Source organism: Kogia breviceps, chromosome 12, assembly GCF_026419965.1.
Source record: "Kogia breviceps isolate mKogBre1 chromosome 12, mKogBre1 haplotype 1, whole genome shotgun sequence".
Classification (NCBI taxonomy): domain Eukaryota; kingdom Metazoa; phylum Chordata; class Mammalia; order Artiodactyla; family Physeteridae; genus Kogia; species Kogia breviceps.
Genome location: NC_081321.1, coordinates 45,233,352 through 45,260,242, shown reverse-complemented (window position 1 = coordinate 45,260,242; position 26,891 = coordinate 45,233,352). Strand labels below are relative to the sequence as shown.

Genomic DNA, 26,891 nt, shown 5'->3' with positions numbered 1-26,891 from the left:
GTGTCACAAAATAACAATACAAGACACGTGGTAACACTTCATGTTTATTTCCAATGTACTTTCATATTCATTATCCATTTATGACTCATGACAAACGTGAGGTAGTTGGGTGGGTTCAGAAGTTTGGCCAAGGTCACACAGAGAGGAGGAGTAAATATTTATTGAATGAACAAAAATATTTGATGAACACCAACTGTGTGCCAGGAACCATAGCCCTGCCCTCCAAGGTAATCTAATGGTAAGAAAATAGGGAGCAGACAAATGATCACACAAGACAAGGTAAGCCTCACAAGACGAAGTTAGTTAAAGCGTCTCAAGCGAGAAAGAAATCATATTCAAACAGGAGGCTCAGGAAAAGCTTTTTTTCAGGAGAGAAACTAAGAATAATGAAGATTTTGAGAGGTAGAAATAGCCCTTCCAGGCAGGGAATCATCAAAAAGAATGAAGGAAGAAGCCAGGGAATCTTGGTGTGGATTTAGGGAACAAAGAGTAGACCTTTTGTAATTTGGCCAGAGGTTGCAATACATGTAGGAAACCAGTAGGAAATGAAGTAGAAGGGTAATTTGGGATCACACGGGACACACTGAGTACCAAGCAGAAGAGCTTATTCTTGCTTCTGTTGGGCAGCAGCAGTAGCTAATCAGAGCTGATTTTGGAAGATCACCAGAGTTTACAAAATGGTTTGAAGGGGAGTGAATGGAGGCCAGGAGGCCCCAGGAGGTGATGTGTGGCCCAAGGAGTAAGTCAGGAGAGCCCTCATCAGAGGCCCCACAGTGGGAGGAGAAAAGAGGTGAAGGCAAAACACATTAGGAAGGAAGGACTGACAGGGACTGGAAACCTAAAGAAAAATCAAAGAGAACCTGGTACTTAGTGATCAGGGCTCCAGCTCCAAAAAGAGTGAAGGAGCTATGGTCCAAAGGACAGCTCTGCTGCCTATCACCAACTTCAGGGCTGAGAGGACTTGACCCAGTTAGAGCCATGGTTCCACCAGACTATCTCTAGAAGCAAGAAGTGGGTGGTCGGAGGTTTCTTGCTTCCCAGCCCCCCAGTAAAAGCCCGAGTTCTCTGGATGCAGAAAAGATCTTCAATGCTTATTTATTTTCATTTTTTAAAAATTCCAGTAGAGGGCTTCCCTGGTGGCGCAGTGGTTGAGAGTCCGCCTGCCGATGCAGGGGACACGGGTTCGTGCCCCGGTCCGGGAAGATCCCACATGCCGCGGAGCGGCTGGGCCCGTGAGCCATGGCCGTTGAGCCTGCGCGTCCGGAGCCTGTGCTCCGCTACGGGAGAGGCCACAACAGTGAGAGGCCCACGTAACGCAAAAATAAAAATAAAAAATAAAAAAAAAGATAAAAAAAAAAATTCCAGTAGAATCTGGAAAAAAATCCATTCTGTATAGAAAGACAACAGCAGGACTAGATGGGATCACGACGGTCTCTCTGCAGTCACTGTTCACATATCCCATTTACCTCCCCTTCCCCTAAAGTCCTGGATACACTCCCATCTTCCTCTGCTGAGAACAGGAACTGGGAATTTCCTTTGCACTCTAGCCCAGTACAGCTAGGGCTCTAGTATTCCTAGCACGGAGCACCTCCCTGCACCTGCCCAAGAGTATCTCAGGAAACAAATAGGGAAGGAGGAAAGACAGCGGCAAGGGAAATCCATCGTTTTTGGTCCTTATGTGTACGGCTCTGGACATATGGCAGTTCCTTCATTAGAACAAGGTGTTCAGAGGAGCAGAAGGGTGACATCAAGCAGGTCTTGGTCCCCTGTGCCTGGCCCTATAGATGTTAACATTCTCATTCTCATCCCGCTTGGCCAGCTCCAGTTGGAAATGCTGGGGCAGGAGGTGCTGAAAGAAGCTCTCTGTCCCGTGCTCCTCTCTCATCTTGGAAGCCAGATAGATGGTGCCATGGGGCCCGCACAGGTGTTGGAGGGTCCCCAGCAGCAGTGGGAAGGTGGGCTCCAGATACACGATATCAGCCCCCAGCACCAGGTCATAGTCTCCAGGGAAGACATGCTGGTCAATCCCCCAGGACAAGGCGCGGACCTGGGCCCGGCCTCCAGCCGGCACATTGGCCTGGACGTTGCCCTGGATCTGTTCTAGGACCAGGGGCAGGTCAGTGATGGTAACATCCCCCCCTGAGAGAGAGGAAGGAGGAGAAATGCAAGTCAGAGGGACCAACCAAGGGGTTTCAGCTACTGCCCAGAAGGTCCAGAGACCTCAGGGCTTAGAGGATAATGTTTGGACAGCCCAAAGTCCACACTTTGAATTTTAGTTGCCCTAACCTCAACCTCATCCACAGCCATCTCATTACTCTACATTCTACAACATCAACATTCTCTCTAAGCTAATCTTCAACCTCTCTGCCCAACACATGACAATTAGATGTCAGCAGAAGCCTGGGCAGGACTAAGCTGGAGGTGGGCTGCGCACCCACCCCCTACTGACACAAACCAACCCTCATGGATCTGGAAAGCTTCCCAGAAGACATGACCTCAGCAAGCCTTAAAGGACAAGGAGGAGTTAGTCAAGTGGAGCTTCCCAAGCAGAGATCAGAGAGTACAAAGACCTGGTTGGGAGAGAGCACAGTGTATTCAAGGAAGGCTGGATCTCAGATGATGTGGAAGGGAAAAGTGTCAAGACATGAGAGTACAGAGGAAAATGATTATGACATGCTAAGGAAGTTCAGGCTTGATCCTGAGAGCAATAGTTTTAAGGGCAGAAGCAGAGGGTGAAGATGATTAGATTAGGACTTCAGAAAGCTTTGTTCATGCAGTAAATATATTTGTTGAGCATCTACTAAGTTCTGGGGGTACAGGCGTGAGTAAAACAAAACCTTGACCTTCCTTGAGTTCTGTTATAGAGGTAGAGACAAATGAGGTAATGCAAAACTATTTAATCACGATCATGGTGATTATTACAGAAAGAGAAAAATACTCAGAATTCATTCATTAATATTCATTATGTGCCTATATGCCAGGTGCTGAGAATACAGCAGTGAACCAATCAGACAAAATCCCTCTGTTCCTGGGGCTTACAGTCTAGTGGCAAGAGACCTACAACAACAAACGAAATGAAACAAACAAAACATACGGTAAGTCAGATGGTAATAAATGCTATGCTGAAGCATTAAGCAGGGAAGGAGGAGAAGAACTGCTTGAGGGACAGGGCAGGAATGTCATTTTAAATTGGGTAGTTAGGGAAAGCCTCATGGAACAGATTATGTTTGAGTGAAGACCTGAAGGAAGCGATGGCGCAAACTCTGTGGGTATCTCAGGTTAAGATGTACCAAATGAGGGACTAGCAAGTATAAAGACGGTGAGGCAGGAGTGTGCCTGGCAAGTCTAAGGACCAGCAGGAAGGCCAGTAGCTGGAGCAGAGTAAGTGAGAGAAATAATAGTAGGGGCCAGATTCTAGGCAGGGCAGCAATGTCTAGGAAATTGGTCAGATCCTGAATATATTTTGAAGGTAGAGTCAATAGGGTTTGCTGACAGATTAGATATGAAACATTGGGAGCGGGGGGTTGAGGATGGCTCCAAGTTATTTGGCCTGACCAACTAGAAGACTAAGTTGTCATTTATTTAGGTGAGGAAGGCTGCAGGAGGAGCAGGTATGGATAGGAAGATCATGAGTGCATTTCTGGGCACATTAAGCTTGAGATGTACATCAGACAACCACAGGAAGATATCGAGTAGGTAGCTGATTATACAAACAAATCTGGAGATATAAAGGGGAGAGTCATAGAGTCATCAGCATGGAAAGGGCATTTAAAGCCATGAGGTGATGGAACTGCTTGGGAGTGAGTGTAGACAGAAAAGGGGAGGGGTCAAAGGACTGCTCCTGAACCCTGGCGTGCTCAGACTTTCAGTTGTGAAGAACAGGAACCAACAAAGGAGAATGGAACAAATGCCAGTGAGGTGGGTAGAACCCAGAAGTGTGATGCCCTGGAAGCCAAAGGAAGTGTCTTCCAAAGAGGAAGGAGAGACAAACATTGCCAAGTCCAGTAAGGTGGGCTCATAACTGACTCTTGTACTTAACAACATGGAGTCAGAAGTGAAACTCACAACCTTTCTGGAGCAACTGGAGTGGAGGGGGCAGGCTGGGTTGGGGAGGGGGGTAGAATCTGGAATGGAATTGAGGAAACAGTAGGAAGAGAGGAATGACAATTAGCATTAACTCTTTTGAGTTTTGTCATAAAGCAGAGCAGAGAAATGGAGTGGTAACTGGAAAGATGTGTAGGATCAAGAGTTTTTTCTGATAGGAGACATTACAGCATATTTATGTGCATAATACACACAAACACACATATGGAATGATCCAGAGAGAAGGGAAAACAGATAATGCAGGAGAGGTGGGGGAGCAGGGTGTTTGCAGGAACAATGTCTTTAGGTAGATGAGAAGGTTTGGGGTCTCAGGACACACACTTGACCTTGACTAGGAGCACAGCACGTCTGCCATGGTAACAGGAGAGAAGGCAGTGCAGACAGACACAGACACAGCTGGGGAAGAGATGCTGTGATAAGAACATGTGGATATTTTCTATGAGAAAACAGAAGCGATCCGAAGAGCTAGGAAACAAAGTCATCAGCTGAGGAGACATTTGGAAGTTTGAAGGGCAAAAAGATAAGAAACAAGATGTTTAGGAGGGCAGAAGAATAAGTGGGTGAGGGCAGGGTAAGAGGCTAGCTGGGCAGCGCTTAAGGACGCATCTGAGGATAGTGACAACAAATTTAAAATGAAAGCAGGGACTTCCCTGGCGGTCCAGTGGTTAGGTCTCTGTGCTTCCGCTGCAGGGGTCATGGGTTGGGGAACTGAGTTCTTGCATGCTGTGAGGAGCAGCCAAAATAAATAAAACCAGTCAGCACAGTTGTGTATATTATACTAGGAGGGCCTAGGGGTGTCCAGGAGGCCTTCCCTTGGTAGTGATGTTTGAGCTGAGCACTGAAGAAGGCATATACATTAACCAGGTGGTACAAGGGTTCCAGACATAGAGTACAGCCAGTGTGAAGGCTCCAAGGAAGGGGACATCGAGATAGGCTTGAGGAACTGATAGGAGGGCACTAGGTAGCACAAGGAGTACAGGAGGGAGAGGGAGAGGCACAGAAAGAGGCTAGAGGGAGATGCAGGGCCTTGGAGGCCATGCAAAAGGGGTCAGTTCTATCCTGAAAGCAACAAGAAGCCATTGAAAGATGGGGAAGAGATGCCGAAAGATCATTCTGCCAGCTGGGTGGAATGGGCAGAGGTCTAGGTGTGGGCAAGGAGTAGAAGCAGGAAGACCATTTTGACTAATTGTAGCCTTCTAGGCAAGTGATGGTGACAAGGACTGGGAAGCCATCAGTGTGGATGGAAAAACAGGAGATTCAAGAGATTTTTAGGAGATAAATCAGTCGGACTTGGATAATGGAGTTGGGGGTGAGGAAAAGGGACGTTTCAATTGTGGGTCTAGATTTCCCACTGGGTGGACGGTAATTTGATTCACTGAGATGGGGAAGGCTGAGGGAGAAACAGGTTTGGTGGCGGAAGAGCACAAGATCTAGTTTGGGCAAGCCAAACTTCCCCATTGGGAACTCGAAGACACTTGTGAAAATCCAGGGAAAAGATGGCAGTGGCCTGAGCTAGAGATGGAGGGAAGAGGAATAGACAGCTGGGGAAGTATTAAGTTCATATGACCCAGAGGACTCACTGATTGCCAGGATGAGAGGGGAGAGGGCAACAGATGAGAATGACACCCAGATTTCCGACTCGGCAGCAGAAAAGGGAGCAAAAGAAGGAGAAGCCAGTCTGGGAGCAAGTGAAAGATGTTTCCATCCATATTACACCCATTTTTCTCCCATTTTAGCATAGCTGCCCACTTCTCATCTATCCATTCCTTCATGGAAAGCTGCTGTTGACACTCCCTCGGTTCTTTCTGAGCCTGCTATGTTCATACTCCTCATCTGACAGAGCTTCTCCCTGATGGGTTCCCAGAGAGTCAAGGGAGACATGGCCAGAGCATGTCCACTGGCTCTGCACATACCTCGCCATAGTTCTCATCCAGTAACATCTTCCCCCATCTTCACCACTAGACCATAAACTCCTTGGGGAGAGGAAATCTGTCTTACTCATTGTTGTATCCCAGTACCTAGCATGATTCTTGGCACATAGGGGACTCCAAATACATGTTGGCTGGATGAATAGAAGAAACAATGCCTGCCTCTGGGAAGACTTCCCTGAATGTGTTTTGTGTTATGTCCCTATGAGCAAGGACATGTTAATTTGCATTCCTAGGGAGATGACATCATAAGTGTTTTTAAAGGAATGTTTTCGGCGTGAAGTTTTGCCTGCCCATTAGATTATAAACGAAGGAACCGTCTCCTTTGTAGTTTTTGGTTCTTGACAAAAATGGAGCAAAATTTTCCTTACCTTTTCCTTTCCAAGTCTGCAGTGCCTAATTCCTACCCCACTTCCCACAAAACACACCCTAACCCTCAGAAACTCATAAGCTTGTTCCTCCCAAGAAATGAAAACCTAAAGAATCAAAAATATAGGGCTTCCCTGGTGGTGCAGTGGTTGAGAGTTCGCCTGCCGGATGCAGGGGACACAGGTTCGTGCCCTGGTCCGGGAAGATCCCACACGCCGCGGAGCGGCTGGGCCCGTGAGACATGGCCGCTGAGCCTGTGCGTCCGGAGCCTGTGCTCCGCAACGGGAGAGGCCACAACAGTGAGAGGCCCGCGTACAGGAAAAAAAAAAAAAAAAAATTCACAATGAAGTCATAAAGTACTCATGAGGTTTAATACCTGCAGATTGCTCCCCCTACAGGATACACCCATATATGCATTTTGACAGAAGACCATGTATAAAGCAAAGGAGATTTTTCCTTGTAAATATCCATGAAATCACAAAGAGCAAAAAGGTAGGAAAAACTCCTTCTACTAAGGCCTGCCCGATTTTTATTCCTTGCCCCCAAATCAACCACCTTGGGTGCTCTGACAGCCAATCAGCGCTGTCTGGCACACAGGAGCAAGTAGGGGCACACACACACACAAAAAGTTTGTTAGAAAGAAGGGACTAGGCTGGTTCCAAACCACTCCCCTCTCCCAAGAATACAGGAAGTGACAACTTCACATCTCCGTCCTCCCCCCCACTCCCTCCCACCGCAAAGCTCACGCACCCTGCAGCGCTGCCAAGATACCCACGATGCCCGTCCCAGCGCCCAGTTCGATCACTTTCTTGCCTCGGAAATCCACATTCTGACTCTCGAAATAGTTACACAGGCTTAGAGCCTATGGGGAAAAAAAGAGAGAGAAAAGATAAGACTGTAGCGGGGATGGCTCCACATGGGAAAAGCGAGAGTCCGAGGTCTGACCTTCCGCGGACCCTAGCCCAGAGCCGCTCACTCCTCACCGCGTCCCACACATGCGCTGCCACCCCGAGGCGGGAGCCGAAGTTCTCCGTGATGCTCAGCACGTGCCCACAGAAGTAGAACCGGCTCTTCTCCGAGTAAGAGTCGGCGAAGAGTCTGACCTCCCGTGGGAACACGGATTCGGGCTCTGACTCAGGATCTGGGACGGGGTCTGCCATCTGGCCGCAAGAGTGCCCGGACGCCAGCCAGCGCTCGGATCCCGGATCTGAAGCGGCGTGGGGGTTGAGGACCGCGGGCCTTCACGGCTGCCCAGTGGCACCGAGCCCCGCCTCCCCGAGTTTGTCCTCCTTCCTCCAGTTTGACTTCCTGGAGGTGGAATGAGGAGCTGCCTCCCTAGCTCCGGTCCCCAGAGCACACACGATGGGACTCACGCCAGACCACGGGGGTCAGACCCGGTCGACTGCTCGGAGAGCGGGAGAAGGGGAGAGGAGGGAGGATTAATTCACCCTAGGAAGCGGGGTCCCTGGACCCCTCTCACCTGCGGGGTGCACGGGGGCCTGCAACAGGGGTGGTAACCCAGACCAAACAGAAGCAGGCTAAGGAAAGAGGTTGGGTGCTGGTCTGGCCTTGCCAGCCCAGTTAAAGACCAGCGGCGCGGAGGCGCCCTCCCGCGCGGCCCCTCTGCGTTCCTCCCTGCCCGGCCCAGCAGAATTCACTCCTGGGGCTTTAAGGGGTGGGCTCTGCTCACTACGTGCCTTCGTGCGTCATTCTCGTGCGCCCAGAGCCTCGGTCTCCACGTGAGTTCGGTGGATAACCCTGGGCTGGGGATCATGGCGGGAACCGAGAGTGGGGACGCCGCAGCAGGAGCCGAGGCCCCTCAGCCTCAGAAGCGCTACTATCGGCAGCGGGCTCACTCCAACCCCATGGCGGACCATACGCTGCGCTAGTAAGTGAGCAGGGCAGGGGCGAGCGGGGGAGGGAAAGGAGGGCAGAATTCTCAGAGTAGCCGGGAAAAGCGATTGTGCTGCGATGGTTGGAGGGTTTAGGGTAGGCTCGGGAGGATCAGCTGGGTGATGTCAGTTTGCGGAGGGTGGGTCGGGGAGATTGGGCAGAGGGCGGAGTTGGCGGGTTGGGAGGGGGCGTGGCGTTCTGGCCGAAGGCTGGGTAGGGTTGCAAGTCTGGGAAGAGAAAGACATTGTTATTGAGACTAGAGCAATGGAGGCCGAATGTCGTTTCCATCTTTCAGTTTCATCTGTGGGATTTAAAAAAAGACAAACTTGGGGGGAGGGATTAATTGGGAGATTAGGATTGACATATACACTGCTATATGTATAAAGTAGGTAACTAATAAGAACCTGCTGTATAGCACAGGGAACTCTACTCAATACTCTGTAATGACCTATATGGGGAAAGAATCTAAAAAAGAGTGGATATATGTATATATATAACAGATTCACTTTGCTGTACAGCAGAAACTAACACAACATTGTAAATCAACTATAGTCCAATAAAAATTAATTTTAAAAGAAGACAAACTTATACACAATCCTGCCCACACCTTACTCCATCCTCTTCCCGCAGAGAACTTCAACAATGCAAAGTCCCTATGCCTTAGGAAGCCAGTCTCTGGGACAAGGGGAACTCGATCCCCAGAAAGGAGAGCTGCCCAGCCAGAGTCACATCAACCCTGGAAATGGAGACAGGCAGAACAACAATCATGGGCCTCATGATAGGCCTATGATTCACACTGGGAGGTTAAGGGTGGTTTCCATTGTGCTTCCTAGAGGCCAAAGGGCCTGCTCTTACAGAATTTTTGAGAAACCCTCCTCTCATCCATCTCCCCACCCTCACCCATCCACCCACACACACAGTACTGCTTCTGCAATGGTATGACCAACCTTGTCATGTTTCTCACGTCTTCTCTCCAACAGCCCTGTGAAGCCAGAGGACATGGATTGGTCTGAGCTATACCCAGAGTTCTTTGCTCCACCGACTCAAAATCAGAGCCACGATGACCCAAAGGATAAGAAAGAAAAGAGAGCTGAAGCCCAAGTGGAGTTTGCAGACATAGGCTGTGGCTATGGCGGCCTGTTAGGTAACACTCTGGCCCTTCCTCTGGGGCAAGGAGAGGCAACGCCGAGGTTCTGCCAACTCAGCAGGTTTGGGGTGGGGGCATAGTTGGCCTTTCCCCTTCGGACCAGACATTGGTGCTGTGACATCAGTGTGGAGAACCTCCACTTTCCCTCCACTCTGGGTCTGTGGCCTTTGCCCTGGAGAAGGGAGGGGGCTAACTCAAAGCCTCTTAGAAATTGGATTGTCTTGTCTGGCCCTCCCCCTGGCCCCAGTCCCTACGTGAGCCATTTCACCTGCCAGTTGCTGGGTCAGTGAGCTGGTCAGCACAAGCGTCAGAGATTAGTCGCTGTGGCCAGTGATCCTGAACTGTCTTTCTCAGGGATTCCACCACCACCCCTCCCCCTTCCCCCTTCCTCACCAGAACTCATTCCTTCTCCATGCTCATATTTTCAAATTTCTCTTGTGTTGTCTGTATTGTCCCAGCCATACATGCTGGACCGACTTCTCTGTTTTTAGATCTTCCATAGAAATAACAGCATGACAGAGAGGAAGCGCATGGTACTTGGTGGCGGAAAACCATGGTTCAAGTTCTGATTCTACCTCTTCTTAGCTCTGTGACTTCGGGCGTTTCCGACCCTCAGTTTTCTCATCTTTGCAATTTACCACGGAATGTAATGAGGATTAAATGAGACAATGTGTGAAAACACTGTGAAGACTTTAAAGCACAGCAAAGATACATGTATCCCCAGGCCCTCCCACTTCCAGTCCTGGTGACTTTTTTTGGGTCTCCCCCAGCCCTCTCCTCCAGCACAGAGCCATCCATACAGGTAGCTCTCTTGCCACACTTGTCATTATTGGTTTTGGTAATTGCAGATTGAGGCTTCCTTTCCTGCGTTGACTCCTTTGCATATCCTGCAAGTATGAGGTTGATGATTCCATTCCTATTTCTGTGTCCAGTGGAACTGTCACCGCTGTTCCCAGACACGCTGATTCTGGGTCTGGAGATCCGGGTGAAAGTCTCAGATTATGTACAAGACCGGATTCGGGCCCTACGAGCAGCTCCTGGAGGTGGTTTCCAGAACATCGCCTGTCTCCGTAGCAATGCCATGAAACACCTTCCTAACTTCTTCCGCAAGGGCCAGGTGGGGAGGGGCACCCATGGATTAGGCTGGTAAGCAGGTGGGGCTTGGAGGCCAAGCTCTCACAACCCTGTTGGTGCACGTCTCTCTCACAGCTGACAAAGATGTTCTTCCTCTTCCCTGACCCACATTTCAAGCGGACAAAGCACAAGTGGCGAATCATCAGTCCCACACTGCTGGCAGAATATGCCTACGTGCTGAGAGTTGGGGTGAGTTGAGAGTGGGAGGGAGGATGGGGTCAGGGAGCTAATAAGGGACCTTCCACTAAGAATTCAGTGGGGGTGCATTTAGGACTCACCACCCTCCCCCCCGTGATCCTGCTGCTCAGTTGCATGCAGCCCCCTATCTAGGGTGACTTTGCCTGTGCAGGGGCTGGTATATACCATAACTGATGTGCTGGAGCTACATGACTGGATGTGCACCCATTTTGAAGGGCACCCCCTATTTGAGCGTGTGCCTCTGGAGGAGCTGGTGAGTAGAGGGCCTAAGGGAAATTGCAAAGATTTCTGGAAAGGTCCTTTCCAGAGTGGTTCTGTATTCTTTGAATCTAGCTTAATGCCAGGAGGATGAGATGGGTGTCTGGGGACCAGGGCAAGGACTTATTGAACCCTTCCTTCTCCCAGAGTGAAGATCCCATTGTGGGACATCTGGGCACCTCGACTGAGGAGGGAAAGAAAGTTCTACGCAATGGAGGAAAGAATTTCCCAGCCATCTTCCGAAGAATACAGGATCCCACCCTCTAGGCAGTGACCCCCAATTCTACTCTTCCTGATCACTGACTTTGCCTTTGCTGACTTTGCCTTAGTTGGACCCCATCTTCCAGGGACTGGAAAGAAGACTGGGCCCTTGGACCTTCCCAGCTGAGCCTGCTAGGGCTGAGCGGCAGCCGTCTCTCAAAGAAGTTGAGGAACTGCCCAGGGGTTCATGACCACCCCTGACTCCTTTTACCTTCTTACCCTTCCAGTGGCAGCAGAAAGCAAAAGCAGCTGACTGGGAAGGTCAAAAGACCTTGGACCAAAAGGGATCTTTGGAAGGGAGTGGAGTCTTGCTCTCCCTTAGCATCCCCTTCTCCTGGGATTTCTCCTTTTCAGCTGGAGTGAAGAACGCAGTTCTCCACTGTCCATCTAAACTGCCTACTAAGCTCAAATTACCTGCCCACTCGTGTTTACTTTGCAGTTCAGGGGTAACATGTGTATGTGTGCACATCCCATGCTGCTGTTTCTCAGGAAAGGCTAGAGTGTGTATCACTCTGTCCTCTCCTTGCCTAAGACTTGACCTGGGGAATCTGTGTTCCGTTTATTGTTGCTGTCTCTGGAGATCCTGGGAGGGTGTGGTGGTGGAGACCCTTTCCTTCTTCATGTTGACCTTTGCTTTGATTCCAGAACTTCAGAGCTGACTTGCTGACACAGAGCCTGCCGGGGCCGGGGGCGTGGGAGTGAGGAGCAGAGAGGTGAACTGGGGAGGATTCTGAGGCTAAAAGTGGAAAGGGGCTGCTGACTAGAAAGCCCCACAAAGGGGACTGAGTCAGCTGGAGAGTCAGAGCACTCGCTTAGCCCTTGCTCTGTCCAGGAGCCCAGATAAATCTCTCAACTTTTCTAATTTGCAAACAGTTCCTTCATTTCTGTTCCTCAAGCCCCATATTACCATGGCTGGAAGGACGGGGCTTGTTGATGGAAGAGACCAACCCCCCTTCCCAAGGAATAAAGATGAAGGCTCCTGGAACCATCTTAACCCATTAACCCACCTGCTATCTGCCCAGTGTCAGGTACAGGGGGAGGGGGAGATGTAGTAATGCAGGAAAATTGTGCTCACATACCAAAAGGGTGCATCCCGATGAGCCTGGAATCTGAGGATAGCTACAGCTGTGCCTCTTCCCTGCTTCACTTCCCGGAGGAGCTGGAGGATGGGGAATTCCTGAGGATGGGCCCCAGTGGGCCTAGCTCCCTGAGGAAGTGATGGGAATACCAGGGACCCAGCCTGTATCTTGGTCACCTAAGCCTCACCAATAGCCTTTCCGAGGTAGAGATCTTTAGGCTGCTGGACTAAGGCACCAGCCCAGAAGGAGAAGCCTCCCCTCCCAAGAGGGTCATTGCAACATGAGGTCCAAGGGAGCCTCTGTGGCAGCTCCAGCCCCGCCTACTGTTCCTGGGTGCTAATCCCCAGCACAGACCACTCAGGAGAGGGGATTGGCTGAGGAGCTTGAAGAGGGGGCGTCGCCACTATCGCGCCCAAGAGTTAAATAGGGGCTGGGGCAAGATGCTCCGGAGAAGCACGCTTTCGCGGGTTCCCCAGCCAGACCATGACCCAGACCCTCAAGCTGGCTTCCAGAGTGTTCCATCGCGTCCGCTGCCCTCCTGAGCTGGGCGCCTCACTGGGCTCCAGAGGCTCGGACTCAGCGCCCCGGGGCTTGGAGGACATCCCAGGCCCCTCCACGCCCGGCTTCCTTGCTGAACTTTTCTGCAAGGGGGGACTGTCACGGCTACACGAGCTTCAGGTAGAGGGCGCCGTTCTCGGGACTGAAAGCTGGGGAGGTTGGCTTTAACAACACCCTAGTGCAGAACGTAGGAGGGAGGGCCAGTGAGAACAGATGCCCATGAATTATGGAAAAGACAAGTTGGGACTGGGGTCGGTGGTTCGCCAGGGGCGGAGTCTGTCGAAACACCCAGCAGAGGAGTGCGTTCAGAAAGCGCCTTCTCGCTGTGCAGAATTCCGTAGACTCGGTAGATCCAGGACAAGTGTGCGGGAGGCACGTTTGGCTTAAAGTTAGTGCGCTCCTGAACATTCAGTGGAGGCTCATCCTGAGATGGACAGTCCACGTGAGGAACCTTTAGGGGTTTCTCCGCCCAGGTGACCAAAGAGAGATCCAGAATGTCAGCTTTGCACCAAGTGCCCCCTCCCCTCCCGTCCCCCCCAGCCCCCCGTTTTGCCAATCACACTCAAACTTCCTAGGGATGGGAAGTGAGGGAAAGAGGAGGAGGGGTTTGCAGCATCAGAGCCTTACACTGCTTGGGAGCAGAAAGCTCCCTCTTTCAAACCCCAAGCAACGCCCTTGGCGTTGGCACGAGCCGAGGTGGCAGTTGCCGGCCCGGGGTCTCCAGTGTCCGCTGCTCCTGTTCTCCCAGGTGCAGGGTGCCGCGCGCTTTGGGCCGGTGTGGTTGGCCAGCTTCGGGACGGTGCGCACTGTGTACGTGGCGACCCCTACACTCGTCGAGCAGCTGCTACGACAGGAGGGACCCCGGCCCGAACGCTGCAGCTTCTCACCCTGGGCGGAGCACCGCCGCCGCTGCCAGCGGGCTTGCGGACTGCTCACCGCGTGAGTGCTCTGGCCCCAAAACTCCGAAGCCCAGCTGCGTTCCTTTTTTGTGGCCGGTCTGGAGGCAGTCTGGGGATGTGGAGGGAGGTCGGTCGTTTCCCCCAGCCTTCTGGCAAATCGAGGTTTCCACCCCAGTCTGTTTCGCCCAAGCTCGGGTAGAGCCCAGCTCTCGCCTCCCTTTCCGCTCTTTTTCTTTTGAAGCCAGGATCCTGGGAACTCACGGAAGGGGCTGAGGCACCAGGATCTAGATGTAAAGTAAGATTCTGTGACTCAGCTTACCCAGGAACTCAGGCCCCTCCGGGGCAGGAGTAACGAGGAGGGGGGGAGGAGGGGGGGTGGAAAGCGGGTGCAGGCAGGGGCAGGTTTCTGGACCCCCAAGGGAACAGACGCAGTCCCCCTCCTGGCCACTACAGCTCAACACGTTCCTTCTTCAGCGTAACCAGCCCCGTCTGCCCTGATGCGCCCCTTCTCCGCACCCCCGCAGGGAAGGCGAAGAATGGCAGAGGCTCCGCAGCCTCCTGGCCCCGCTCCTTCTCCGGCCTCAGGCGGCCGCCCGCTATGCCGGGACCCTGCACGACGTGGTCGGTGACCTTGTGCGGCGACTGCGGCGCCAGCGGGGACTGGGCGCTGGGCCGCCCGCCCTGGTTCGAGACGTGGCAGGAGAGTTTTACAAGTTTGGACTAGAAGGTGAGTCCCTAGACAGGGGCAAGTGTAGGAGGCACCTGGTCCGGGTCTCCCGGTGCCCTGACAGCGCCCCCTCCCGGCCAGGCATCGCTGCGGTGCTGCTGGGTTCCCGCCTAGGCTGCCTGGAGGCCGAAGTGCCGCCAGACACGGAGACCTTCATCCGCGCGGTGAGATCGGTGTTTGTGTCCACACTGTTGACCATGGCGATGCCCAGTTGGCTGCACCGCCTCGTGCCCGGACCCTGGGGCCGCCTCTGCCGAGACTGGGACCAGATGTTTGCATTTGGTAAGGCACAGAAATGAAGTAGGAGTGGGGGAGCATAGAGCTGTGCAGCGGTAGTGAGGTGTCCCTGTCGCCTGTGCGCGCAGCCCAGCAGCACGTGGAGCGGCGAGAGGCCGAGGGAGCCATGAGGAGCCAGGGGAAGTCTGAGGAGGACACGGGATTTGGGGCGCACCTGACCTACTTCCTGTTCCGGGAAGAATTGCCTGCCCCGTCCATCCTAGGGAATGTGACGGAGCTGCTGCTGGCTGGAGTGGACACGGTGAGGTCCTCCCTCCATGTTGGGAGTCCCACTTCCGCAGCTTAACCTCCTCAATCTCAGGGGCCATTTTCCTGCTGCAGGGGATCCATTACGGTCCTCCAGGCCAGCTTGGCTTAGCACCTCCTGGGTTCCAGACCGCCTCATATGCTGCCCGCTATGCTGGGTCCCTACTCTCAACCCCTCTGACGCTCTCACCTGTCCCCTCAGGTGTCCAACACGCTCTCCTGGGCTCTGTATGAACTCTCTCGGCACCCCGAAATCCAGACGGCACTCCGTTCTGAGATCACAGCTGCCTTGGGCCCCGGCTCCAGTGCCCACCCCTCAGCCACTGCTCTGTCGCAGCTGACCCTGCTGAAGGCTGTGGTCAAGGAAGTGCTAAGGTGAGGGGGCAGAAGAGGAGAGCTAGAGAAGATGCTGGGGAAGGGCTGGGGAAGCAGCTAGCGGATGGGAGCAGGGAGAGAGATCAGAGGAAAATGGTACTTTACGCCTGGCCAAGAATGGGTTTGGAAGTTGGGGGGAGGCATGAGAGGGAGGCTACAGCCCCCAGCTTCATCTTGTTGTCTCCCTTTTGTGCCCTGCAATCCAGACTGTACCCCGTGGTACCTGGAAATTCCCGTGTTCCAGACAAAGACATTTGTGTGGGTGACTATATTATCCCCAAAAATGTGAGTAGAGCCTATGGGCCCCTTTTGCTAAGCCATCCCTCACTACCTTGGCACTGTTCCTGTTCTCAGATACTCCCAATAAGCCCTTCAAACCCTCTCCTTGGCCTCAATGCCTCTCTAGGATATAATGGGGCAGTAGAGAAAAGTAGCCCCAGAAAACTTCCACATCACAACCAACCAGAGCCTGCCTTCGTCCCAGTCCATAGATCCTGTTCTCTACTTCCCTCCTGGCGTTCCTGGGCCCAAATTGACAAGTTTGTGTTCCTCCCTCACCAGACGCTGGTCACTCTGTGTCACTATGCCACTTCAAGGGATCCCGCCCAGTTCCCAGAGCCAAATTCTTTTCGTCCAGCTCGCTGGCTAGGGGATGGTCCAGCCTCCCACCCATTTGCATCTCTCCCCTTTGGCTTTGGCAAGCGCAGCTGCATGGGGAGACGCCTGGCAGAGCTTGAGCTGCAAATGGCTTTGGCCCAGGTGAGTGATCTAGATCTTCTACCTTCCCCAGACCAGAGCTCTAAAGCCATGAGCTCTTCTCCTGATAGGCATAGGAAAATATATAAGACTTGGGAGACCTAATCCTCTGAAATATGTCAATCCCATCATAGGCCTGGAGGGTGAGCGAGGGTATTTGGACTATCTTTTTCCCTACCATAATCTCTTACCGTCATTAACTAAGACATCCCCTACCCGCCACAGGTGCCATTCCAACACTGACCATCCTAACACTAATAATGCCCATTACCAATCTAGCCCACCATTGTAGACCCCTCCCATAGTGATAGCCTTCCTCCTCCCTTTCCAGATCTTGATCCACTTTGAGGTACAGCCTGAGCCAGGTGCTGCCCCAGTCAGACCCATGACCCGGACTGTCCTGGTACCTGAGAGAAGCATCAACCTGCAGTTTGTGGACAGATAGTCCTGTGGAAGCACACTGTCATCATTACCATTTCTCTCATCATAGGGGTTTATCAGGCACAAGACCAAGATATGTGTATTGCCCTGTGGCCTATCTGACCAAACTGGTTAGAAAGACCATAGCAAAGTGCTTGAAGCAGCCCTGATCAAGGTGTGAAATATGCACTTGGCCTGACCCAGCAAGCCCTGAGAAAACCATGGTCCATTTGCCTGCTTAGCCCTTCTGGTCAAATCATATGCATCCTTCAAGGGCCAACTCTGATTTTAACTAATAATGCTGGGTGGCCTGAGGAAGAATTCGACCACTGGCCTTTTGGGATTTCACAGTATTCACTCTTGCTGCTGGCTAAGCACTTATCATGGCATGAGCTAAGCAATTGTGCATCTGGTCTGCACCTGGTTGATCCTCTCTCCTTGCATGTGAGCTCTTTGAGAGGAGGGATGAGGTCTTATTCTGTCTTTATACACCCTGCCAGGGCCTATCCCTGACTGGGTGACACCATATCGATTCTGATTGTATTTGGGCAATGTGGCAGAAGGGATAAACAGCTTACCAGGCTCTGTCTACCCTGCTCCTTCCTCATCTTGCCCCTAGGAAGGTGAGTCTATCCTCACCTGGTGTATGATTTTTAAAAAACTCTCCTTGGCTCTCTGGTCACTATTAGTTTTGGCTTGTCCCACCACTTTAGGTCACAGGCAGAGATATCTTTGGACCTGTCCCTGCCCAAGCTTGCCTTTTATATATTAAAGTTTTTAAATATTCAGTTTTTAAATTAAAAAAATTTTTGAATGTTCCATCCTTGACTTTTGACTGACGTATTTTCCACTCTCACCTCCTATAAGACCTGGAGGCCAGACCATCACACAAATCCTCCACTTTGGTTTCTCAGGTCCTGGGAGTGACCCCATGACAGTGGGAGGTCTAGACACCTGGGAGAATGGTTTGCATCACAAACCCAGACACATTTCTTTTCTTTTCTTTTTAATTAATGAAGATAGTTTTAATAATTACGGCCATCACAGATTGAGGCAGTGATTTAAATTACAGAACTGTGGTCTAAGTAATTTAGCAATTTTCTTTAATTTTTTACTTTCTTAACTTAATCTTAAAGACTAACCACAGAACTTACTATTCACTTGGGATTCTACATTTAATTATCTCCAAAATATAGAGAAGATCATTGAGGACAAGATTTTATACAAATTTGGGGGACTATCACAGGTACATAAAGAGAACTAATTATTAAATTATTCTTTATGTTTGGTCAGTTTTGCCAGACACATCTCTATCTGTAGTGGGAACAGCCAAGTCTGGCTCCCTGTAAGAGATTAAGGGGATGGTGGTGAAAAGTAGCTTCAAGGGCTAGGCTGTTAAAAGGGTGGATAGGGACTTGCTGAGACGGCCAGAGACGGCTGACTCTTTGGTAGAAGAGTGCTTTTGAAACCTGGAGTGCCAGGACCAAAGGACACCCTAGCATGGACACTCTGTCCTCTCTGGAGAAGTTGCTCCAAGGCAGTTTCCTTCAGAGAAAGACAGGGATACAGACAGAGAAGTGGAAGTCAGACAGACAGGATGAAAGTCAACTGTGGAGGTGGCCAGAAGCCCTAGGGCACCAAGGCAGGAGAAGAGGGGTGGGCAGCAAGAGCCTGTTTCCCTGAGTCAGCATTCTCTGGCCCCCCAGAGGCTGGGCTCTGTTCTCCCCTTGTGATGTATATAGATTAACTCATCTTCCATCCCAATACATCTCTCAGTACATTCCCTGCAGCTCCTTCTGTAACCTAGTTTACCCTCCCCGTGTCAGGACTTGTTCCCCTTCCTCCTGCTCCCCTCCATTCCAATTAGCAGATGGAGACAGAGATTTCACTTCACACTTCCCCCTCCTCTCACCACCTCAGCCCCTGCCCTAGACATGGCTCCCTGACTGCAGAAACTCCATCAGCCACTGGCCTTCTGGGAGGTATCTACTTATGTAAGACCTACGGAGGGGCAGGGTATAACCAAGGCCCTGTGCAGAGACCAAGGTTTGTGTGCTCTTATGGCCCCTCCTCTCAGCTCCTTCTCTACTGGGTTCTCAGTCTCCACCCCCATTCCCTATCACTAAGCTCAAGTTGAACCTAAGTGACCTGATTTTTAGCAGTTTTGAGCTTGGAGGGGAAGTAATGCCCAGCTTCCCCTCAGACCCTTTCCCCTGGAATCATTGGGGAAGATTTTGCACACCCACGCTCCTCATGGGAAAACAGGACGGCTCACTTGAGGAGGGCAGCAGTTCTTATGATCCTTCTCCGGGACAAGAATCTCTTAAAAGTGGAAAAAGAAAAGGAGAGAGGACCCTACAGATCGCTGCTTCCAACTTCTATACCAAGACCTCCAATGGTCCTGAAGCGGAGGGGAACATACTGTCTCACCGGGCCTCCTTTTAGGACGCAGGGTGGAAACAGAGGCAGTGTGTTTGTGTGTAAGTGTGCCTATGCTCTTGGGCATGTCTGAGCCTCCATGTGCGGCCATTGTGGGGGGACAGCCCAGGCTTGGCACAAGCCCCAACTGTGTCATAGCTACCTAAGCCCTGTCTGCCAGGATAAGAGCTAAGAGTCACTTGGATTTACTGTCTCCCTTTTGGTCTCCACCAGCTATTCTGTGAAAGGCAAATCAGTGAAGTCTGGCCCTTCTGTCTCCCCAGGTGGGGAATGTGGAAGGTTATCTCTCCGGGAAATGATTTCCCACTCGAAAAATGGGAGGCTCAGCCTCAGTTCTCTCTCCACTTTGATCCCCTCCAAGGTTGAAGGTGATGCACTTCAACACTTCCAGGTAACTCAAACCCAAGTACAGCTTTGGTTCCTATATTCCCAGGCGAGTCTGGGTGCCAGCACCGTGGACAGCGACCAAGACCCCTTTTGGAGAGGGATGGAGAAGACCATTTCCTGGGCAAGGATATGTGACCTTTAATAGAGAAGCACTGTCCCCAAAACATCTCCAGGGAGAAGGCAGAGCAGAAACTTCCCTGAGAGAAGGACCAATAATAGAAAAGGCCTCTGGATCTGACTTAAGCAATGTTATGAAGTAATTATTTTAATTGCTGATGAATAGTTCACGTAAAAGACAACATCATTCATATAATACACAGCCCCAAGGCCCCGAGAGAAAGGGACCAGGCTTTAGGCTGACAATTAACCAGTCCTTCCCAAAGCTTTTCTCTATAGACAACAGCCCTCTATGCTGCTGCCTCCAAGCACAAGACCTTCCAGTTCATATCACTAGCTGGGGCACAGCAGGATCAGACCTGTGACCCTGAATTGCCACAGCAGTAGCTTAAACTGGGGTTGGAGACTCATAACTCTGGGAAATTCTGTCTGTCTCACTCCAAACGAGCCCAAATTCACTTCATACCACTTCTCTGGGTGACCACATTACCTGGTAGGGATTAGTAGAACCCACAAGATCCCCAGAACTAGAAGGATTGCTCCAGCCTTCCCCATTCCCCAGTGTTTGGGGGGCTGGAGGAGCTCTCATTCTTGCAAATAACCACTATCCTTCACACGTACAGTGTCTATTTCCCCTCATATTTTCCATATCTATTATAACACTTAACACAAATTTCCAAGGCTCTGTGCAACTCCAGATGAAAAACATTTTGGAATTTGTTAACCAGCTATTATTTGAAATAAATGGACCATCAACTAGTCTAGAGATCTTTTTATGCCATCACTGATTTTCTTTGCAATGGCATTCAACCTATCCCTCATTTATCCTCAGTCCAACCCGATGAGGTAGACAGGAAAACCATGGTGGAGAGATTTTTTTCTAAATCACACAACACGCAGGTGTCAGGTCCACCCCTTAGATACTTCTGAGCACTGCCACCTAGCAGCCAATGTGAATTATTCACCACCAAGTGGGAGTTACACCTCCAACTCAGAATCCACTGCTACATTTGGGATTTGCAGCCTCTGCAGAGAAACCTGCCCACACCTCCCAACCCTCCAGAAAAGCCCCAGATGAGAAAGGAGTCTCCACGTGCATATAAATGATTCTTTATGCCCTCCCCCCATGCAATGGCGGGTGGAGCAGGGGGAAGTACCCCCACCCTCATGCAGGGAATGGGAGGTCAATGTATACTAGTCTTATTGCCAGCTGCCCTGTGGCCATGGGGTGGGGATTGGGGGGGTCTACAGCCCCTTTCTTCTGGCATTGGTCCCCCTTCACCAAGTCACCATAGTGGAGCTGGGGGGCTGGAGGCCCTAGGAGCTGAGGTAAGGATGGTTCTCTAGGGAAGAAAAGATGATCTCCCCACCTGCCCACTGGCTGCCGCAAGATGAGTGTGAGCAGCTGTCAGTGGGGGCTGGAATGTCATCCAGGCGTCTGTACCCAGTGGGCAGTAGAGGCCAGACAATGTCTCCGGCTTGAGGCTGCCCGCAGAGATCCTCAGTGGTGGGGCAGTGTGCCCCAAACACCTTGTCCAGGTGGTACCTCCAGCAGCCGTGACAGCTTATCTCTGGCTGATGCATTGATTCAAGATCCCCACTCCTGGAGTTTAGTTCAGACCGTGGTGACCCTCATGACAACCTCGCGGCCAGAATGGGAACTGGAACGGGGATCTGGTGGCCGCAGCTGTCCAAGTAGATGCAGGATTGTGTAACCACAGCGCTGAGGCAAGAGCGTCCGCATGCGCTGGGCAGCCAGGGGGCGGCTGGTGGCCCCAGTTGGGGGGCCCGTCCGTGAGGTCCTGGGGCCCGGCTTCCCTGCCGTCCCTCCCCCTGCATCTCCTCCTATGTCCTTGGTCTTGTCGTAATTCAGGACCTTCCACTGCTGGTTTACTGCCTGCCAGCGCTTGAAGATACGGTAGACAGAAGAGCCTTCATGGACGATGAGGCCTAAGCAAGAGGATAAGAAATCCAGGGTCAACTGCTGCCCAGACCTAGGCCAGAGGTACTTAAGCAAGCATTTCTCCAGGGGGAGGAGACAGGGTTTGCAAAGGGCCTGGAGAAGCAGGGAAGGGAGATAGCCCTAAAGGCCCCCAATGGTAGAAAATGTAGCCATGAAACTGAGGGAATGGGCAGGGAAAATTAAGTGTGTGAGTTGGAGGAAGATGCTGAGCAGGTGAGAGAGAGAGAGGTATCCTCACCTATGCAGACAACATCCATGAAGCCGTACATGCCGTAGCAGATCTGAAAGAGCAGATCTTGCCGTTGCCACTTGGCTGAAGGGCTGAGTGAGGACCAGATGAGCCAGGAGATGCTGGCGACAAGGAAGAGTGAGCCCAGAACTATGGCTGCAATCTGGACCTTCTCAATGACCGTCAGGGAGATGGCCTGCCACTGTGTAGGAGAAAAGGCTCCAAAAAGTCACAGAAAGAGACAGAGGGCCAGATTAGGGTGGCCCTGAATAGAAGGATGCACCAGGATCCTTCCTGAAACCCTTCAGGCAGGATTAACAATCTGCTTCTCTGTGCCTTGATCACATCTAGAATGTGGCATCTCTCACATTGTTTGAGACCATTTTCTGTCTTATCTTATTTTAAAAAGGCATGATCAGGCAGGCGCTCTGAAGCCAGACCATCTAGGTTTGAATTCCAAATCCTTACTCCATTACTTACTGGCTGAGTAACACAACTATTAGGATTATTATGAAGATTAAAAGATTTAATACACACCAAGAACTTGACACATAGAAAACTCTACATGTTTGCTACCAGCAGTAGCAGCAGCACTACCATCTTTTCCTCTTTTGTTATCCCAGGGCCTGGAACACAGGTGGCGCCCAATAAATGTCTTTGTGAGTAAATGAAGGAAGGGAGGATTTACAGACAGACACTAAATTATGGCAATGGTAGGGAGGGTGACTTTGAAAGCAAGAGTAAATGGATAAATAGGCTCTTGATTCTAATTGCTGAAAGGCCCTTGCCCCAGTCTCAGAGTTCTCCCCTTGCACCTCACCTGCAAGGGATTCTTGGTGCTGATCGCCAGGACCTGGTACTTGAAGTAGCAGAGCTCACAGCTCCAGGAGCCCCGCTCGCTGATCCAGCGGATGAGGCAGGGCTGATGTGTGCAGCGCACGGAGCCGTCGCAGCGGCAGGGGCTCAGGAGCTCCCCCTGGAGGAAGAGTGAGGAGGGTTCCTGTCAGCTATCGCCACCCGACCCCAGTCCTCTCCACTACAGGAGAGGAAAACCTTTCCAGGTCAGTCTCCCACCTTAAAAAACAAAACAAACAAACAAAAAAAAAATCAGGCTTTTCACCCAAAACAGGGAAAGAAGCTAAGGCTGCAGCCTAAAAGAAAAAAATCAGAGCTCAAGGTAAACTTCCCTGGCCCAATAAAAGAGACATGGAAAGGGACTGGGGGGGCAGGGGAGGGTTGGCCGGTGAATACTGGGTCTTCTCTGTTTCCAGAGTTTGAGGAGGGTGCTCTTTAAGGGTTCCCAAATGGAAGGCTACCACTTAGGATCTGGACAGACAGGAGGGCAGGGTCAGAGCTTCTGAGCCATGCCTTCCTAACCCACTCCCCATCACTGTAAAGTATTTCACAGATGTGGTGCAGACTGGGATAGGTTACAGTCCTCAGTTTCCACGTATCAAAAAGGGGGAAATCCTAAGGGTGTGAGTGGAGGGTGTTCCCCTTTAATCAAAGAGTAATTTCTCACGACATAGAGACACCCCCCCCCCATACTATTCCGGGACAGCTTTGTCCATAACATTTAAACAGAGAATATTCTTTGGAATGAGAAGGAAAGTTGTGGAATGGGAAGTGAAGAAAAGTGCCCCGCGTAGAAAACTACTGAGGAAGGCAAGGGCACCGGCTGGGCCCCTCCCTTCAAGAAGCATTCTCCTCTCTGCCCACCTCCCAGAGGCCCTCTCAGCCTACAGAGACCCTGGGGTGAGAGAAGTGGGCGAGAAAGGGTGTCTCGGTTAAGGGGAGAGATTTTGAGCCCTCCCAGAAGAAATCCCCACCCCTTCCTGGGGACCCCTGATCCCCCTCCACGCCAAATCTGCGCTCCCGGAGTCTCCAGTCAAGCCCCCCAACCTCACTCCATTTCCACCACGGGCGCTGGGTCCCGCCCAGCTTCCTCAGGCCCCGCCCCCTGTTCCCGGTCTCCCCGGGCGCCCCAGGTGCGCGCCCCACCCCTCCCCGCCCCGCCGGATACCCGGGCCTTACCTGCTCCGGGCCCTGGAAGCAGATTCGGCACTGGGGCGTTCGGAGCCCGCTGTCCAGGCTGCTGCTGAGCGACAGGGCGTCCAGCGCGCCCGGGGGCGGCGGCGGCGGCGCGGGCGGCGGCAGGGGTCCGGCCCGCGGCTCCTTGTCGCCGGCCAGGCCCCGGGCCCTCGGCTGGGACCCGTAGTACTCCTCTTCGTCTCCGTCGCCGTCCCGGGTCGAGCAGCCAGCGAAGGGCGCCCAGCCGCAGCCGCCTCCCCCGCCCCCCCGGGGCTGCGGCTCGGCCCGGGGCCGCCCCCCGCCTGTCAGCACCAGCAGCTTCAGCTCGTTCAGGAACATGCGGAGCCGAGACTTGAGCATCGTCCGGGCTCCGGGGGGCGGGGGGCGGCGTGCAAGGGGGACTCTCGGGTGGCTGGGGGAAGGGAGAGGACAAGGCCGGGAAGGGGGCGCGCGCTGGAGAGCCGAGCCCGGCCGGGGTCTTCGGGGCCTGCGAGAGCCGTTCACTGCTGCCACAGCCGGGGTTGCGGGGGTTGCGGGGCTTGCGGGGCCGAGAGGGCTGGCGGCCCGGGGGCGGCGGGGCGGGCAGCCATGGCCGGGGCAGTGAGCGGGGAGGGGCACTCAGGGTGTCGCGCCCCGCGGGTCCGGGTCTGGGGCGGGCCGGGCTCCCGGGGTTACGCGCCCCGGTCCTCCTGCGGCGGGGCCGCCCCCCATCGCCGTCCTCCTGGCCCCAGTCCCGCTCCGGCTCGCGGCTCCAGCTCGGCCCGTGCGCTCGGCGGTGGCAAATGGCGGCTCCTTCCGGCGGCGGCGGCGGCGGAGACCCCCCCGGAGCGGCGGGCGGGCGGGGCGGGAGCCGGGGAGCCGGTGAGGGATGGAGGGAGGGGCGGGGCGGGGAAGGGGAGAAGAGAAGTGGCCGCGGCTGCGCATCCCCGCCCTGCCCCGCACGAGCAGGTGTCCCCAGAGGCGGGGGCGAGTGTGCGAGCCCGGGGGAGGGTGGAGGGAGGGGAGTGGCCAAGGAAAGGGGGTGTGCGCACGGGTAGAATAGGTGTGTGAATGGCGGTGTGTGTGTTGGGGGGGTGAGCGGGTGAGGATGGAAGGTGAGTGGTCAAAGACGCAGGTGCACCAGGGTGGGAGAGGCTTGTGTAAAATGGGAGTGTGCAAAAAAGCAAGCTCTGCAACTGTCAGAGGTGAGTGAGCAAGAGGTGGACTCAAGCAATAAACACTTTTACACAAAAGACTGAAAAGTGTGCACGGTGTGTGACTATGGAAAAGATATGAGTGTGTAAGGGATCGAATTGGATTGTATGAGAAACAGAAGTGTGTAATTGTGATGTGTGAGGGAGGTGAGTGACCAAGGGAGGCTGGAGTGCTAAAGGGATGAGTGTCTTTCCTGGTATTCTCCTGACCCACCACTACTGCAACTGAAGTGAACAATACGTAACACACACATGCTTAGCTCTTTGCTTTTATGGGGGTCTTGACCCTGAGAACCAGTTGTACCCCCTCATCACATTACTTCTGCCTTACACTTACATCCTCCCTCTCCTCTCCTTTCAGTGCTTAGAGAAGAGGAATTCCAGGGGAGCTCACTGGGTCAAACACAATGGAAAAAACTAATTAGTAAAAGAGTAATTAACAGGAGAAGGGAGGGTATGTAATCAGGGACAGACTGTCAAACTAAGGATCCTCAATAGAAAATGATTAAGGAGAGTAATGCTCTTATGAAGCATTCAAATATGTTGGATGGTGGATGAATGAATCAGAAAAAGGGGCTGGAACCCAAGTCAACGTAGAGGATGACTTCTATTTTAAAAACAGTGAGTGGAGGGTGAGGCTAAAGTGGACCCTGCTGGTGTAGGATGGAAGTTGGACACACTCAGAGACACTTAGCCTTCCAGAAGGTTTACAAACCAACAAATCCTAGCAAAATAGCTAATGAAACATACTCCTCACAAGCCCCTTAGCCAGTTAAGACCTTGAGATTTTTCTTACTAGTGTCCCAGTTGCCTTTGCCAGCAAGGGCCCAGAACTACAACCAGCAGAATGCAAAGAGGGGGAATCTATACTGACATGTCTTCCATTTTGCCCTGGAGCGTGGTTTATATTAATCTCAAGCCTGAACTCTTACATCCTCAGGCAGATGGTTAAGGAGAATAGAAGTTAGGGCACAAGGAGAGCAAATAGAGTAATAGAATGGTTTCAGATTTTAGACAGTTTATCATAAAGGAGACACTGATTCCTTCCTTCTCTTATTCCCATTCCCCCAAAGGGCCGGGAGATAAAGAAGTTGGAGCCAGTAAGACAAGGGAAGTCAGAGAAACTTGGCTGTTGTCTACCTAGATATCTGTGAACAGAGGCTATTTGGGAAAAGTCTGTTCTGAGGAGGGGCAAGGGCTAAGAAAGCTTGCAATAGGGGGAAAAAGGGAAACACAATGACCCCATATAAGGAGTCACAAGGTTTTGCAGAAGGGCACAGTCATTTTCATGCAGCGTGGTGGTACCTTCCTTGTACATGCTCACTCCTATATCTATCCATATATATGTGCTGTATATAGTATCATACACATATATACACATACACACATATGTCATAGCATCTTACTGCAGAAAAGAACCTTAAAGGTCAAGTATTCCTGTTTCCGGCTCATCAATAACTTCTCTGCCAGAAGGTATCTGGTCTCTGCCTTAACACTCCCAGGAAGAGCTGAAAGTTGGGAAGACGGAATGGCATTACCTTGCCACTCTTCCTGTTGGATTACTGTATTAATCTGCCTTCCATCAGTCATTTAATCCTAGTTTTGCCCTCATATGGGTACTGTCTACTCCCTATTTTATATGACCACATATAAAATACGTGGCTATACCTTTACAGATAGCCTTCACTAGTTTAAAGGACACAAACAAAACCCTCACATAAATACAGGAAGCAAGCACTCAGTAAAAATTTGTTGAATGAGTGAAACAAAGACACAAATGAAAATATGTTTTTCCGATAGCGGTGGAGCAGAAAGACGACAGCACCGCCTCCCGTCCCCCGACCCACCTCCCCGCAAGGAGAGAGAGTGAGAGACGGGTAGTG

At 52.1% G+C, this 26,891-nt stretch overlaps 4 protein-coding genes across 5 annotated transcripts; 2 read left to right on the top strand and 2 right to left on the bottom strand.

Annotated features, from left to right (window-relative positions):
• Positions 1 to 33: 33 nt before the first annotated feature.
• On the bottom strand, positions 34 to 8,110 carry EEF1AKMT3 (EEF1A lysine methyltransferase 3). The gene is made up of 3 exons (XM_059082361.2): positions 7,385 to 8,110; positions 7,152 to 7,263; positions 34 to 2,139 (listed from the first exon to the last, which is right to left on the bottom strand). The coding sequence occupies exons 1-3, from the start codon at positions 7,559 to 7,561 to the stop codon at positions 1,748 to 1,750; spliced, it is 681 nt and encodes a 226-aa protein (XP_058938344.1). The 5' UTR covers positions 7,562 to 8,110; the 3' UTR covers positions 34 to 1,747.
• METTL1 (methyltransferase 1, tRNA methylguanosine) lies at positions 7,467 to 11,702 on the top strand. 2 transcript variants are annotated; one of them, XM_059082360.2, is made up of 6 exons: positions 7,482 to 8,289; positions 9,275 to 9,438; positions 10,374 to 10,558; positions 10,651 to 10,764; positions 10,925 to 11,026; positions 11,179 to 11,702. In XM_059082360.2, exons 1-6 carry the CDS (start codon positions 8,174 to 8,176, stop codon positions 11,296 to 11,298), a joined length of 801 nt encoding a protein of 266 aa, XP_058938343.1. In that variant the 5' UTR covers positions 7,482 to 8,173; the 3' UTR covers positions 11,299 to 11,702. The 2 variants fall into 2 exon arrangements, with proteins under 2 accessions (XP_058938341.1, XP_058938343.1); XM_059082358.2 differs by lacking the exon at positions 10,925 to 11,026 and having other exon boundaries at positions 7,467 to 8,289.
• A 94-nt stretch (positions 11,703 to 11,796) lies between these two features.
• Positions 11,797 to 17,468, top strand: CYP27B1 (cytochrome P450 family 27 subfamily B member 1). The gene is made up of 9 exons (XM_059082364.2): positions 11,797 to 13,049; positions 13,678 to 13,868; positions 14,353 to 14,555; positions 14,637 to 14,837; positions 14,921 to 15,093; positions 15,301 to 15,473; positions 15,680 to 15,758; positions 16,035 to 16,232; positions 16,561 to 17,468. Exons 1-9 carry the CDS (start codon positions 12,855 to 12,857, stop codon positions 16,672 to 16,674), a joined length of 1,527 nt encoding a protein of 508 aa, XP_058938347.1. The 5' UTR covers positions 11,797 to 12,854; the 3' UTR covers positions 16,675 to 17,468.
• Positions 17,469 to 20,686: 3,218 nt separating this feature from the next.
• On the bottom strand, positions 20,687 to 24,286 carry MARCHF9 (membrane associated ring-CH-type finger 9). The gene is made up of 4 exons (XM_059082338.2): positions 23,819 to 24,286; positions 22,605 to 22,760; positions 21,794 to 21,986; positions 20,687 to 21,542 (listed from the first exon to the last, which is right to left on the bottom strand). Exons 1-4 carry the CDS (start codon positions 24,173 to 24,175, stop codon positions 21,208 to 21,210), a joined length of 1,041 nt encoding a protein of 346 aa, XP_058938321.1. The 5' UTR covers positions 24,176 to 24,286; the 3' UTR covers positions 20,687 to 21,207.
• Positions 24,287 to 26,891: the final 2,605 nt, after the last annotated feature.